The sequence below is a fragment of the Cheilinus undulatus genome, linkage group 18, assembly GCF_018320785.1.
Source record: "Cheilinus undulatus linkage group 18, ASM1832078v1, whole genome shotgun sequence".
Taxonomy (NCBI): Eukaryota; Metazoa; Chordata; class Actinopteri; order Labriformes; family Labridae; genus Cheilinus; species Cheilinus undulatus.
This window is the reverse complement of record NC_054882.1, coordinates 19,930,810-19,947,313: the sequence shown is the minus strand read 5'-3', so window position 1 is coordinate 19,947,313 and position 16,504 is coordinate 19,930,810. Positions and strand designations below refer to the sequence as shown.

Here is a 16,504-nt window from a genome sequence, read left to right as displayed (position 1 = left end):
CTGCACCAGCTCTTGCTGCTGCTTGTTTACGTCACGATTCTACTGTGCCTGAAAGTACTGCCCCTCATCGCTGATTGGTCCTGTCACTTTCTAACCAGGCCCAAACAGTTCAGATGGCAGGCGTATCCATCTGCTTTGCAAGGTTAGGTTTTTGATGTTTTTGCATGGAAAATTTGCAAAAGTTGGTTTTTATTTGGAAAGTTCTTGCAGGTACTTCTGTCCTGACAGAGGCAGTGTTATAAAAATGAGGCTAAAGCAGAAAAATGCCTTCTTACTTAACTTCTCTGTGCCATAGTTCCAAACAAAAGCCCTGTTTATAAAAACACCTGTTAACTACCGAAACGTTGGAATGAAGTGGGTTGAGCTGCAATATGTGAACATGAAAAGAAAATTTTGTCCCTCCAACTTTACACCTGAATTTTTCCTGCTAACTATTGGGTAAAATTTCCCCTTTAGAGTCAGTGTGAGTTGATTTGACATTGCAGCAGGTAATATTCAAGGGGGGTGTGATGGCTGTATCCTGTGACCAGTACATGACCACATGAACGAACAATGTGATGTCATCTACATGCATGGAATGAGACAGCTTCACTTTGTTTTTTGTTCTATAGTATGTAGTTCTCAGATCTTTTGGCGAAACTGTCATCATGTCAGACTTCCTGTGGATTTGACATAGACGCAAAAGTTTTAATTTTACTGCTTGGTTCGTTTCACGTCAAGACTTACCTCATTACACTGGGAAAGTCTCTCATTGTGAGGTGTATCTGTGAACAAGCAACTCGAGAGATTCTAGAGGGAGTCTGCTTGAACCTATAAGTGAAACAGCTCAAAGAAGACCAGCCTGTACCTGAACAAAACAAGCAGAGAAAGCTGGAGCGAAAAGGGAACAAAACAACCTTTAAAAACTTGGACACAGTGGAATACATGTAGCAAAAATCTGAAATGCAAACATAAAGCATGAGGCTAAATTATGTATCTTGGGAATGCATTTCACCATTTTGATGTGTCGCTGTCTGCCTGCATGTTTTTTTGTTCCACAACAATTTTCAGCCCTTGCAATGGTGGTAGAGCATGACTCCTAACAAAGATTTCCTGTTTGGCTCGACAGGCCTCATTTTCGGGACGACTAGGGGTGTACCCTCGCCCACAACCCACAATGAGTCAACACAGGGCTGTTAAATTATGGTGGTGTGGGTAGAACTGTATAATGAGACAACTGATGTCCATGCAGCCAACAAAAAGGAGCATGTTTGTGTGTCACCGCTGGAAAGTCTTTGACAGGATCCTGTTTTTAACTCTGCAGACAATGAGTCAGAAACACCAGAAAACACTTAGCAAGCAGTTGTCGGGGCTTTCTTACAGTTCTGGGGTTTGTGCTCAACCTGCATTATTAAATGCATTATGAAGATTCAATGAGGCATCCGTTTAGACCATACGTATGTTTTATTTGACAGTTATGTACACAGAAAGAACACCGGCAGTTACATTAGCAAGAGGAGACAGAGAATGGCATCCATAGAATTCTGTACATTCAATAAAGCAATGCTGATTTTCTTCAGCTGAAAATAAATACATGATTATTTTACATGGTTAGACTGGTAAAAAACACTAGACAATTTTCAGCCTGGCTTTAGGCACACATTTCTGCCCTTAACAATGGTGTAAGGTGACCCTCTTTGAAGCTAGTCGCAACCAATTACTTAATAACCCTAAAGTGTGTGGTGTCAGTATGATAATCTTGTAAGTCAAGTCAGTTTTATTCACGTATCCCTGAATCATTAGGTTTTTCCAGGCACATTTAATGAGAGGTCTAGACCTTATTATTTTTAACAGTAACATTGACCTAATCCTACATGCCCACTCTCATGGCTTGTGCTTGTTATTGGTGATGGCTCTTCACTCACTCAGTCAGCAGCAAATTGGTTGAAGAGCTGCAGCTGCAGCAGAGGCGGTGTTTCAGACTTAGCTTTTGTTCTAAAACAGCTACTACCTGCCAACAGCTAATATGTAGAATATATTTACAAGTTATTATATAGGCTGTAACATGACACAATTCATTGATTTGATTCATAAACTTTGACGGTGGTTTGATGTTGTGTTGTGTGCTGCACGTGTCAGCTAGCAAGTGCATTTACATCAAGCTGTGAGCTTGTAATAAGAAAATAAATTTGCACAATAGGCAGCATAAGCATCTAAATCTTTTCTGGTTTTTAGTCTAACTTTTTCACTAACTTTGCTCGAGGTATTATCCATCTTTCTGTCTTGATTATCATCTTAACTGTCTTGGGTCGTGGGGAATAACCACAGACAAGGTAGGCCTCCATGCGGAACCAATGTAACGGTTGTGTTTCAGCTAAGATGGACACGGACGGCCCTCCCTCTCCGACCAATTGCAGAGAGAGGGGAAGAGATAAAGAGACAGGGAACCCAACTCATGCAATTAGGAATCCCGCCCATGTTCATCCCTCGTGAGTACAGCCTGTTTAATGCCACTGTACACTGGCCCACCCTGCCCTAAAACCAGCCCAGCCCACTGGGAATTTTCCCGGTTCTGCAGATATGAAGATTCTGGCATTTTGCACTGTGCAACACGAATGTCATACAACGTCCAGTTTGATGTGTGCAGACACAAATAAATGACACATGGGTTCTTTTATAGGACATGTTAGACCATGGTGAGTTGTGGCACCATCAAGAAGGCATACAGTGATGTTTTGTGTATTTAGATCACCTTAAAAAATACGTTTTGTATTTGCATTTTATGTAGCTGCGTTTTCTAAGCTGATATCTATTAACACTCAATGTTTGTCTTTCTTATGGCTGCAGCATGGGTGAAGAGATACAGACAGATTTCTTGATTTGTGAAACAATAAAGTCCCTCTTGAATTTTGCTTAGAAAGTTGTGCTGCATGTTTTGTTGGCATTGCAAGATATCCCAGAGAACCACAAAAGTTTGACTCGCCCATGTCTGCCTCCTTTGCTGACTATGATATTCTTACCCAACCAAGTATAAAGGCAACAACAAGTCCGGGCCAACTGGCATCAGAGTAAAGCAAGTCATGCCTTTGCTGTCTTGGGAAAGAACATTTGGCATACTAGTGAATGATGTGCATTGTTGAGGACTTAGAAGTGGGTATACTCTCAGGCATTTTTTACATTGAAAATTTCCAGGACACCACCAACCAAAAATGCAGCCTGTTACAATACATATGATGCCACTTTAGCATCTCATTTGTTTTGTCTCTTTGTTTTTAGTCTTTATGGCAGTCAGGCTTGAAAGCTAAGCTCACGCAGTACAGTTTCGGAAAATAAGGGAAATATTCAAATAGCTCTGTTTCCCAGAGCTTTTTCAACAAGATCAATGAGGTCATTATTATTGTGCTACCTACTGCTACCTGCCATCATGGAAGAGTATGTGAACAAGGACAAGATTGCACACCTGCCATTTGTAAAATCAACTTTACCATGATGATTCTAGAGACATGAGATCTCACAGAAACTAGTGTGATCAAATGTTACTTCAGAAAAGAATTTACATCTGGAGGATGGTTAACATCAGCTGGCTGTCCTGGATTTCATCATCATATATACAGCACACACTTGAGAATTATTTGGCAAAAATTGGTTGCAATGCCACTCAGATTGTTGTGGGGGGTAAGTACATTGGAATTTGAACTGTCTAGTGTTTTAGCCAGCTTAAGGCAAAGTTACACTTTCATAAGCACCCTGTAACACCTTTTCCAGGAGGTCAAAGTCATTCAAAAGCACATAGACTAGAATAGAGATGACACTTAAAGATGATCTGAGGAATGTCTCCAATCAAATGCTGACTCATTCTGCATAATTAATTGTGAATTTACCTTATTAATTACATTAGCTCAATGCTGCACAAAGCTGATAGCATCAGAAGTCCATCTTTGCCTTTCTGGATGGTATTTCATGCCAGAGTCTTCAGAGTAGAGGATTGGTTTGACCTTGTGGAGTCAGAGGTTACTGGTTTCTTAATGTTCCACTGTTTCAAGAGCTCTCTGACTTTTTTCCTGAAGTTCTTTCCGACAATGACGTAGAGGATGGGATTGAGAACACTGTTGGAAAAGGCTAAGTAGGTGAAGATTTGGTTGCAGATGTCCAGCACTGTCTCTAGAAAGCACCCTACCAGGCCAATAGCGCGTGCAAGCACGTCCACAGTGGCGACGATGTGGAAGGGCACCCAACAGATAAGGAAAGCCAGAAGGACCGCCAACACCAGCGTGGTGGCTTTTTGCTCTGTTTTCTCAGCATTAAATCTCTCGATTGACTGCATCTTCAGAGCATGAATAATTCGTACAGTGCAGTATGTGATGATGGAGATGGGGATGATGAAGCCAAAAATAACAAGCATCACATCAAAGAGCAGCTGTAGGTAGGGGATATGTTTTGGGTAGTCCAGGAAGCATGCATGCACATTGTACTCTGGGAAATGTTGCACTCTCCTAAAGACAAGAGTAGGGACGCAGAGCAGTAACCCAAAACCCCACACCAGCAGACAGCTCAGCTTGGCATATTTGGGCCTACGCATCCTGCCATGGGACATCGTGTGCACCAGTGCGACATAGCGATCTATGCCTACAAGAACAAGAAAGTAGATGCTGCAGTAGGCGTTCATTTTGATTCCAAGACTGACGACTTTGCACAGAAACAGCCCAAAGGGCCAGTGGAAACCGTTGGATATGTTTACAGCCCAGAAAGGCAAACAGCACATCAGGATGAGGTCAGCGGCAGCCAGGTTGCTCAAATAGATTTCGGCCACGGTGCAGGCCTTCTTGTGCAAACAGAAAACCATGAGGACGAAGACATTAAAAATAATTCCCAGCACAGTGATGAGTGCTATGTACACTGGCTGCCAGCTGTAGAGCCACTCCCAGACATCTGTGTCTGCACATCCAGTGTCGTTGGTGCTGTTTAGGCCTCCATGCGGAGCTGGTGTGCTGAGGTCAGCAGGGAAGCTGTTGGAACAAAACAAAGACAGATTAAAAATGTGTGTGTTTTTTTTTTTTTTTAACATACTCTTGTTCAATGCTGAATACAACAACTAATTGTGATAATCTCTTTTCTTATGTCTTTTCTTATGCATAAAAATAAAACTTTTTTCACATTGTGCTTTTTTTACTGTCCTGAGGTAATAATGACTACTAATAATGGCTGCCTCCACTGCTCTAATTACGTTAAGGGGGAAAGGGTTAAGCTGGGTGTACACTGTGCAATTTTCCTCCGATTCAGCCCGGAATTTTGACTGGCATGACTCACTTTGAAGTCAGGCTGACTTTCCGTCATTTGTCATGCTGTGTACAGTGGGGTACGATGGCCGACTACGGCCCGACTACAACATGACAACCTGCTCCCAACTGGTTGGGAGCATTTCTGGCACGTTTGATATTTTGGTCGTACAACTCCAGACACTTCATAGTGAGAGCAGAAACACGAGCAGAATAAACAACTTTGGGGGATTGTTTTCCTTTGTAAACTGTCAGACAACGTCCAAAATTACCATGACAACAGAGAGAATGACTTTCTGATGCACCCCCTCTCTGATAAAGGAAATAAACGAGCAAGAAATATTCCTATCCGCAGACCTGCAGCTGACACAGAGGGTGATGATTTTTGTGTGTGTGTGTGGGATAGAGAGAGGTAGCAGGAGAGGGAAAAAGAGAGCAAAGGAGTGAGAGAGAGAAAGCGGGAGAAAGGGGGGAGAGAGAGAATATGACTGGAAACATTTCACTCTCAGTGTGTGAAACTTTTAAGAAGGAAACTTTGGGTTTCTGTCACAGTCCATCCCGACATCACTTGCACAGCGTGAGCACTCAAGTCATGCTTAATGGTCGTGCACCGTCGCACAGTATAAGATGACATTCTGCCACAACCATCATATGGTTGGCTTGAAATCACACAGTGTATACCTAGCTTAACTTGTTGTGTGAATGCTTGTATACAATGGCTGCAAATGAAGAAGTTAGCTTGGACTTTGCCAAAGCAGTACTTTTGTCAGAAAAGGACAGCATTTCTTTATTAAAGCGAGCGCAACAAAAGGAAAAGGACATTAAACAAAATTAAACAAAAAGCTTTATTCAAAGTTCATTTCCTTGTTTAACCGTTTAATTCAAAAAAACAAAAAAGAGGAAAAATGGAGCAGATTATTGGTTTTATGGTTTCTGTCCAGAAACTGAAAACGAATAAAGCTTGCTGTTTTCTTGACTTCCATACGAACAAATGCCCTTTCAAAATAAATTATACTTTGGTACCCTGACCAAATTCCCCATAGCAGTACTAAAAAAGTGCCTAAAAGTTCACATCAACACACCAAAAATATACAATCACAGCTTCACAAATTTCACAAAATTCCTGCTAATTTTAAGCAAGTTTCCCCCAACAGTACAAACAAATTACTTCTTTCACATGTACATGCAGGTATTTTTCTTCTTGGGTTCTTCCTCTTGTATTAGCACCGCTACCAGATGTGATGTCATTGTGTTGTACCTGTTGCAGATGCATGTGTCGGTGAAGAGCTTTGAACCTTAAACCTGAAAATGCCTTACCCCGTAGATGTATAGCTTTATCAGGTGTGCACTGCTTATCATGTAACAGTAATGAGAAACAGGCTGGGCTCTGCTTACTCTTAATTTCCCTCGGGGTGATTATTTTTGAACTGCACAATATGATTTACCTTTCTCATCCTGTTGTATGACTTAAGTCATTTTATATTTAGACTCTTCTGAGTTTATGTTTTCTCCTCTCAATAGATTTCAGGTTCATCATTCCAAATTAAATACCTTACTCTTTTATGTGAAAAAAAAAAATAAGTAAATTGTTCACAAGTTATGTCATACTTGGGCAACACAACAAACTACAAGCTCACAGCTTCACATCATTCCAATAGCATTAAAATAGCATAACAGCTAACGTGAAATGAGTGGATGCCTCTCGCTCCTCTGGAACGAGCCTATTGAAGCTATTGCTGGTCTCTACTCGTACATCCGTATTTACATGGTCAATACTCTGTTTTATTTGTAAGGACCTGCGCTGTCTTAGTGTTGTTTAAAATGACGGCTTCTGTAATACTAGGGCTGTGTAATCGGCAGGTGTCTGACAATACGATACGTATCGTGAGACAGGGATGCCGATACGATATATTGTGATATCAAACAGTACAAATATACTCCAATCTTTTATATTTCACATAATATCTGTTTGTATATCATTACCTAATGTCCAGCAATATATCGTATCGGCACCCCTGTATCGCAATACATATCATATCACCAGATTCTTGCCAATTCACAAAAATATAGTGGAGTCAGGAGTAAGATAATTGACTTTTAAATGTAGTTAAATAAAGAAATGTTTCACCCAACAAAATCATACTCAAATTAAATACAGATATGTATTAAAAATATCCCTCAGTCTACAGCTTTCTGCATTACATAGGCTGAAAATTAGAGGTACACAACTTCACTGTACAGTAGGATAAAGATTACAGTCTGAGGTTTTTATTTAATGCTTACCCATCATGCTTTCCCAACAAAGTCTTTTTCCATTGGTTCATAATTATAATCTTAACAAAGCTCCAAACTCCTCTAAGTTGTCTGTTCTTGAAGTTTAAAAGAAGAAATTAAGTTGAAGATTAAAGAGAATATGAAACCATATAATTCTTTTACATACCTTGTAGGTTGAAGAGTCATTCCTCCTGTCTTAGTCCAGATGTTAGTCCAGCTGTGAGATGCTATCCTGCCTGAGTGCTGTCCCTCACTCTTCTGAGTCTGTGTCTGACTCGCTCTCTTAAAGGAAACTATAATTACAGTGATGTGAGCAAAGGGCCGGTTTCTGCCTCTCCTGCCTGTCCTCACAAAGATCACAAACAGCATGCATATGTTAGTCAGCTTGTTTTGTTTACGTTTACCTCCTTGATGTTTCATCTATTAATATGTCAGTTTACTTTGGAGGAAATGAAGAATTTATCTCCAGAATCTAAAACTAAAGTAAAATAGTTTCCGAGTTTGCTTGGAAACTGTTAGTCTTAGTATGCAAAAGGTCGAAGCTTAAAGGTGGACTGATTTTGTCCTAATAAAAACCCACAGTCAAATGTTAGGATTTTACAAGCCCAATTCCAAAAAAGTTGGGATGCTTTACAATGTCAGTCAAAATATAATACAATGATTTACAAATCTCATGAACCCAAATGCAAGACTCAAAAACACTAAGGCCATGTTCAAAGTTAGTTTAATCACTCCGAGGTCAGTACACAAAAATCCAATAAACAAATGCAGAAGTATCCAAAAACAGCAGGCAAAGACAAGGTCAACAAACTAGAAAAGCTGGTCAAAAACTACCTGGAAACACAAGGAGATGCTGGAACGCTGACACAAAGGATGAGACAATCTGGCAGTGAAGGAAAGGACAGGGGAGACTAAATACGCTGAGGGAAAGAAGACAATTACACACAGGTAAAACACATGAGGTATCATAGATGCAGGGAGCAGGTAGGGATGGGCAGGAAGGAGTGGTCCAAAAAGAGGCACAAGGTAAGTATACAAAATAATAAGAATGTTAATGATCCTGGGGCCCAGAGGCGGGATTGCATTGAAACAGGCATGATTCTGTACTGCATGGGCTCAGGAACACTTCCAGAAATCATTGTCTGTTAACACAGTTTGGCTCTGCCATCCACAAATTCAAGTTAAAGCTGTATCATGCAGAGAAAAAAGCCATAGTGAACACCATCCAGAAACGCTGCTGTCATCTCTGAGCCAAAGCTTGTTTAAAATGGGTTAAAGCAAAATGGAAAACTGCTCTGTGGTCACATGAATCAAAATGTGAAACTTTTTTTGGAAACCAAGGATAAGTGTCCTGTAGACTAAAGAAGAGAGGGACTGGACTAAGCACACTGGACTTTAGGAAAACTCAGTTAAAGCCCTGAATCAGAAGAATTACGCTCTAATAGTTTCTAGCAGTTTCTTTCTTCTAATAGATCTAGGCTCTGTTACTTCACACTGGAACTGTCTTACAAGTGTGATTGCTTCATCACCACACTGATGCCATGCATCATCCAACTGTTGTTAAACTTTAGAGGAAGTTTTGCATACTCAATTCAAAATTTTAATGAAGCATGTGCTTGATAGCTGATTGAATATGTGGCACCAGAGCTTTCCGTTTTCCTCACGTTGATGCAGCATTGACTCTATGTTGTTGCTCTGTTGCTTTTCTGTGTTGCAGATAAGACCCTGATGCTTGCCCCCTCCCTGATGTCAAAACTGACAATAAGCTGACCTCTAATACACCAAACTCAGATTAATGACACAATTACAAATTATACAATTAGCGTTTCTATAGTGTGCACAAATGACATTTGCGAGGGGTCTGGTGGCTCAATATTCAAACCCCTTTTCCAGTTTGTACATCAGCGTTAAGATTCTCGTTCATCTCAGGAATAGAAATTGTTTGAATAACGAGGCAGATCGATAACCATTAAGGTCTCACAGTGCAGTTTAATGGGGAGAACATTGTTAAAACCTAAAACCCTTTTCAAGTTAGCATTGATTAGAAGAGACTAAGAGCTTCTAACAGCACTCACTTAGTGAAAACTGATCTGGTTTGTCACATTCACAAGGTTAATGTGATAAACACATGGCACACATGTGATCTGTTTAAATAATGCTGCTATGATGAAATTCTGTCTCATCACTTCCCATCTTTGTATTCATTTTTTTGTACATGCCACTTCTTCAGGGTAGAGATGATTTCTGTACTTGTCATGCATTCAGTTTCAACCCTTTACGAATAAAGAAATAAGAAATCTAGAAATCGATTTTAGTCCACATTAAAAACTAATTTCTTATCAATTTCAGAGATTTTGTGAGTCAAACTGTAAAGGATTTGCTGTGTAAAGAATGGAGTTTTCTTTATGGGCTTAAAATGACAGCAACAAGACCTGCACGATAGTCCTTATGAGATGGTAAGAAAATTATCTGCAGCAGTGATAAATAGATAATAAAACATTTTGAAATTACATCAGCCTAAGCAAACTATAATGAAAATACTAAATAGTGCCATAATACTCATACTATATAAATGTCACATTGAGTTCAGTCATATGCATAATATTTGGGTATATATGACACTACAAATGGACTTGAGCTTGTATGGCACATTTCTAGTCATCTCACTGCAGGTCACACCTACCCATTCATAACCTTTCACACCATTCACTCTGCATTCACACACTGAGTTGCCATCAGTATAAACTAATCCTATTCAAATGTATCTATTCGCATTTACTCACCAGCGCAAAAGCAGTGGGAGCAACCAAAGGACACTTCGACCTGTGACTGCAGGAGCTGGGGATCAAACCCACAACCTTATGTTATGAAACGACTGACTCTACTTACTAAGCCACAGGTCACCCCATGATTTCAAATGTCAAGGCCTTTTCACCTGTGGTGATACACTTTGAGACTGCTGGCGGTTTTCAGGCCCTTGGGACATCCACAGTATGACCAGGGGCTCATGACAACCCTACTACCCGCCCGGACGGTACGCTAGGCTGTGCTAATCTGCCACATCCACCTCTTACTCCATCCCAGAGGTGTGGACTTACTTTTCAACAGATTTTCCCATGCCCCTGGTAAGAAACAAGGACATCCAGAGCATAGCCTGGGTTGTGTCAATCCTCCTTCACACCCATGCTGCCCTCAGGTGGGCTTACTAGCCATTACACATCTTACTTCAGCCTCAATTTTTGGCCCAAACATGCCAACAAATTCTGCACAGTCCTGTAATGATGATCCAGATTCAAAAATCCAAATTCAGTATTGGCTTTAGGTTTCCCTCCCAGTAACCACGAGCAAAGCTCATTTGCCAACCAACAAGTTGCATAAAACTAAAAGTAGCTGTATTGTAATACTGTGATGTGAATGAACACTGGGACTGATTGACTGAGCTGGCACAGGTGTGCCTGATTTCAGGGAGGAGGAGAGACTCTGGGTTGTAGAGAAAAGGCTAGTGTGTCCAGTCATTCGTTGCTGGAGCACCCGTCACGGCGGTTCGGCACTGTACGGACGGGAGGGTGTCGTTTGTAGCTGTTTAGGGCTGCCGGCGATGAAGACAGTTAGAGCAGGGGGTAGCTGTTCCAGTGTGAGGAGGGGAGGTTTGATGCCTCCTGTAGATAGTCAGGGCCGGGTGTAGAGAGTGCTGTGGCCGCCATCGCTCCTCACCTTGAGCCCTGCCACACGCCAGCTGGGCTCCATCCACGCCGTCCAGCGAAGCCGTTTCCCCGGGGAGTTGGACGGCGTTCTAAGCGAAGACCCCGGGGGGGGGGGTCTTGCCGACTGGGCGAGCTAGGTATTTCTAAACATTTTATATTGTAGCTTTATGTGTGTGTGGGGTAAAATGCTATTGATCATAGGTAGGTTAAAAGTCTAATGGGGGAATACACTGTGACCTGTGCAGAGCAGCCGGGGGGTTTTTACCTTGAATGGTAATGTCACGTGTGAGTTGCTGTATGAACAAGCCATGTGTGTAAATTGCAGTGCCTCCAGTAGAGGGTGACAGCGTGCCGTGTTCATTGGTGTGCCTTAAACCAGGAGTCTGGCCCTGTGTTGAACTGTTTGCAGTGGGTAACTGTAAAAGCCCTTTTGGGGGTGTCTCATCAGACTGAGGAAGTCCCCCATTACAGTTGCTTGCCTATTTTTATGAATTGAGTTATTTTTTTAACGTGTTAATAAAGATTGCTCACTACGTTTTGTAAATTGCATCCTGTGCTTATTTGACGGCTCTGACTCAGTGGCAGTAAATTCCTGCCACACCCTTTGAAACCCTCAATTTATTACAATACAGCTACTATGTACCAAATAACTATGTACCTGGATTATTGATGATCACTGATGTTGCAACAGCAGCTAACAGAGAGAGTAACAGAGTGTGGCCAGAATGGAGCAGTTTCAATAAGGCAGCATGAGAGTAATCGGCCAATACCCATGATGGCACTAGTTTATTGCTAGCTTAGCCAAAGAAGTGAAGACTGGGAATACACAAACAATAAAGTTGCATGATATGGAGATGACAGTATTTTAAGTAGCTATGGTGAAACAGCATAACTGCTAGCTTAGCATGCAGTATGTAGTATCATGTTTGGGTATGATGTATTTGTATGTCGTATGATGTTTTGGACACAGCCAGAGTCTCAGCCCATGGCTTTTGAGCAGCTAACAAGTTTTCAAAGTTTTTCAGCTCAACTATACTTCTACTTTTAAGATATATGTGTTCATTAAAATTGGAAATTATTTTACATACAAAACAACATGAAGTCAAAGGAATGCCGCATATTTGTGATGGGAAATGGGGAAAAATGGGACAAAAAAACAACGTTGGCTCAGTTAAACGTGTGAAAAGTAACTGTTGTCACGAGTGGGACGAGTAGTTCCAATTCTACGTCAGGACATTTCTGATCAAGGATCAGAGTATTTCTCATACTCTTGCAGGCTGCATCACCGCCCATCGAGAGTTCCCTGCCTGACTGAACGTTGGTGTTTTATGGACCTTTTTCAAGAGATAAATCTGAGAAACTGACCCTGACCAGAATAGCTGGATGGAAATTTGTCATCCAGGTGAGTTTATGGCTGTCGCTTTATTCTTCTAATGGCTAATATAAGGCAAGCTACCCTTCAGTTAAAACGTAATACTTGTATGATTTTCCTTAGAAAGGTTCTTCAGGACTTCTATGTCCCTCAGAGTTTTGTTAAACTACAAATTTTTAAAATTCTCTATATCTTCATAAACTGCTGTTCATCATTTAAAGGAATTATTTGGGTGTTTGGTTGTAAACTCTAGCAGAATGCTTAGACAGGAACAGTTAGCATTCATAGTCAGGTAGTGGCCTAATGGGGCTTCCTGGAGTTGCAGTCATTGTTAATGATGCTTCTTTGTTCCTGTGTGATAAGAATCAGAAACAGTTTTCATATCTGATGGATGATTTAATTCATTTGGAAGAATAATTCATCTATGTATCTGGCTATAATGTCCAGTTTACTTCCTTATATTGACTCTTTGTTTCCTGGGGTGGGGCGTTACAACCACAGGAGGAAGTTTATCGACAAAAAGTAAGAAGTTCTTATACAACACATTGTCAGGAGTCTGTTTCCAGGGTTTATTTAAGAGTATACAGCTCTTAGCTGTGATTCAAAGATACAGCATGTTTCCTTCCTGATTTTTTTGTGCTGTTTAACAAAGAAAATATCATTCCTGCAACAGCCTACCAACATTTGCATGCCCTTAAACCCTTTTGTATATCTTTTCACCTTATTCTGTTTCTTTTTTTTTTTTTTTCAACTGGTGGCTTTCCAAATTTGCTGATGGATCATTTTCTTGATCTGTGACAAAGTAATAAAGATATGAATCCTTTCTTCTGTGTTTGCTTTTAGAGATAGCTCTCTGGGCACTCAGACTCCCATCCACAGACCAGACATGCTTGTGAGACTCTAAATAGCTCATAGGTGTGACCGTGAGAGTAACCAGTTGTTTTTCTCTGGATGTCAGCCCTGTAACAAACTGCCTTCCAGTCCAGATTGCAGCCTGTGTCTCCCCCAAATGACAGCTGGAATCAGCAACTGGTAAACGGTGTAGCTAACTGAGGGATAGATAGATGGAGAACCTCTCAAGAGCATCTGAATACTAAGAGGTGACTTTTCTTTATAAACCTGAAGTACATGCATATTGGAAGTTTTTAGGACAATGTTAAAATTCAGATTTAACTCCCAAATAAAAATTCTTACTAAATTCTGAGGGAAATGACCTTCAGTTTTGGACTTATTTGACAGTGTTGATCTACCAGTGTTAGGTTAACTATATCTGTATCTCTCTGACTATATGTAATAATAATAATAATAACATTTTGAATTTATATAGCGCCTTTCAAGAAACCCAAGGACGCTTTACAAGAACACATAAGACATGGACAAACTATGTGAGTGATAGGATGAGTGTAAGGGGTGGTTTAGTGAAGACTGTAGGCTGTGGTGAACAGGTGGTGCTTGAGAAGTTTTTTGAAAATGTCCAAAGATGGAGTGCTATGGATGTCTGCAGGCAGAGTGTTCCAGAGGGTGGGGGCTGCAGCACTGAAGGCTCTGTCTCCATAGGTTAAGAGTTTGGTTGTGGGAATGGAAAGTAGGCCAGTGTCTGAAGACTGAAGGTTGCGGGATGGTGTGTATGGATGGAGATCAGAAACGTACCGAGGAGCCAGGGTGTGGAGAGATTTGTATGTGAGGAGAAGGGTTTTGTAGTTGATGCGGGACCTGATAGGGAGCCAGTGAAGGTGGATGAGGGTCGGAGTGATATGTTGCCAGGGCCTAGTGAGGGTGAGAAGTCTAGCAGCAGAATATTGGACAAACTGGAGCCTGTCCAGGGTTTTGTTGGGTACCCCAGACAGCACTCCATTGCATTAGTCTAGGCGGGAGGTTATGAAGGTGTGAACAAGGGTTTCTGCCACAGGGTCTGGAAGTGATGGTCAGAGTCTGGAGATGTTCTTGAGGTGATAGAAAGCTGATTTGGTTACAGATTTTATTTGGGACTGGAAGGAGAGGGTGGAGTTCAGGATGACGCCCAGGTTTCAGACCTCGGAGGACGGACAGATGGAGGTCCTGTCCACATCGAGCACGAGATCTCCAACCTTCCACAGCAGTGCTTTGGGGGCCACAACCATGAGCTCTGTTTTATTGCTGTTGAGTTTGAGTTGGTTAGATGTCATCCAAGCTTTGATGTCATGGAGGCAGTTTACCAGGGAGTGGGGAGGGAGCTGAGTGGATGGTGTGGTGCTGAGGAAGAGTTGGGAAGCTGAGACCATGTTTGTGAATAATCTGTCCAAGGGGAAGCATGTAGATGGTGAAGAGGAGGCAAAATTTCCCATGATGCCCTTCGGTTGGAGTGTTTATGTGCATTTAAATGTGTTAAGATATATTTAGATGGCGCTTTTGTACACGGCTGGGATTCCTTTCATCATGTTTCTGGTAAATTGTTGTTTTTGATGTTAACAACTTCTGCACCATGAGTGAAGTTGTTCACAGAGTTCAACATGTTACACCTGTAGAGCGGAAAAGGTTGATTCGAAAAGACAGTAAGTCAGTCTGTATAAACGAGTGCTATCTGGCAATGAGTCTAACGCCTCATCCTCACAGAAAGACTTCAAGGCCTGTTTTACTGCACAGCTAAATCATCAGTGTTAGTTTCACTCCCATAGTCTTAAATTTAGCACTTTTTCTGAGTTTAAAAAATTCTCTCAGGCTAATTTTTAACATAATGCTGTTTTTTACACATTAAAGCGTACTTTCAACACAAAATTGTATTATTTTCTTTCTTCCTTCTCAAGTTTGAATTGAAAGTATTTACAGTTTTCATTATTGGCACATGGCATTGCACTGTTCATACTTCATAAAGATTGAAGTTTTGTATTCTAAACCTGTGGCAAAGTCAGGTGTCTTCTGACAAAGTTGGCATGAAGAGGCAACTGCAGAGCTGGAAAAAAAATTTACTGAAAATCAGCACAACCCCCCTGGACTGTAGCCTAGCCCTTGGCACAGGCTGGAAGTGACGAATTCAGTGGGTAATTTCACTCATGGTGCAGAAGTGTCTAATAGAAAAACAATATTCAATCAGAAACATGAGCATAGGTAACAGGCAACATCTAAATGTCTCTCATTTAAACACATCCAAAACACATCTAAACCTTAGACTGTAAAAAAATTGGACATAGCTTGTATGGCATCAGCCATTCAATTACAACAGGCAGACTCAAACAGCTTCTAAAGTCAATCCGCAGGGGCTTCAATCGCTGTCTCAACCGAGGTTAAATCAACTCTAAATTGTTTAATACTGAGATACATTTTTTTTTACTGTGTAATGTGATTTGTGAGGTTAAACCAAGATTGTGGAAAAGGTGCATTGAAATGCATCAATTACTAATACTCGAGGCTGGCTGGGCCACATTGAGAAAGCTTACTTAAAATGTGTCAAAAGACAGAGAATCCAGGAGCGCAGATTGTCGAGTGGTTTAAGGCGCTACCCATGTACGCAGGCGGCCTGGGTTCGAATCCGGCCTGTGGCCCTTTACTGCATGTCTCTCCCCCACTCTCTTCACTGTTTCCGAGTCTATCCACTGTCCTTACTCTATCAAGAAAAGGCCCAAAAATAAATCTTAAAAAAGACAGTGAATCGAATATTAAAATGTTTAAAATTATAGAAAAATATCCTACATCACAGCTTTCCATTAATGGCTTTTTAAAATAAAAAGCTCATAACTATTAAGGATTTTGGGATTGCCAATCAGAATTCAGGGGGCCTTCCTCTCTAAACTCTAAACCCGAATTAGTTGATATTACTAATAAGCACAAGTAAACCGATTACCTTATACCACTTTAGTTTTTACACAAGCTAAAACTAAAGAAGTTACAGTAAGTTGTGTTAACACAGAACCTTAATTTTATGC

At 41.0% G+C, this 16,504-nt stretch overlaps 1 protein-coding gene across 1 annotated transcript; it reads right to left on the bottom strand.

The window, feature by feature from the left end:
- Positions 1-3,937: 3,937 nt before the first annotated feature.
- LOC121526562 (B2 bradykinin receptor-like) lies at positions 3,938-14,866 on the bottom strand. The gene is made up of 3 exons (XM_041813210.1): positions 14,653-14,866; positions 7,696-7,870; positions 3,938-4,985 (listed from the first exon to the last, which is right to left on the bottom strand). Exons 1-3 carry the CDS (start codon positions 14,864-14,866, stop codon positions 3,938-3,940), a joined length of 1,437 nt encoding a protein of 478 aa, XP_041669144.1.
- Positions 14,867-16,504: the final 1,638 nt, after the last annotated feature.

Coding starts and splice junctions, on each gene's coding strand:
- LOC121526562 (XM_041813210.1), bottom strand. CDS start 14,866: ATGGTCTCAGCTTCCCAACTCTTCCTCAGCACCACACCATCCACTCAG. Junction 7,871..14,652: donor TGTGGACAGGACCTCCATCT/GTCCGTCCTCCG, acceptor TTGTGAGGACAG/GCAGGAGAGGCAGAAACCGG. Junction 4,986..7,695: donor ATGACTCTTCAACCTACAAG/GTATGTAAAAGA, acceptor TTGTTCCAACAG/CTTCCCTGCTGACCTCAGCA.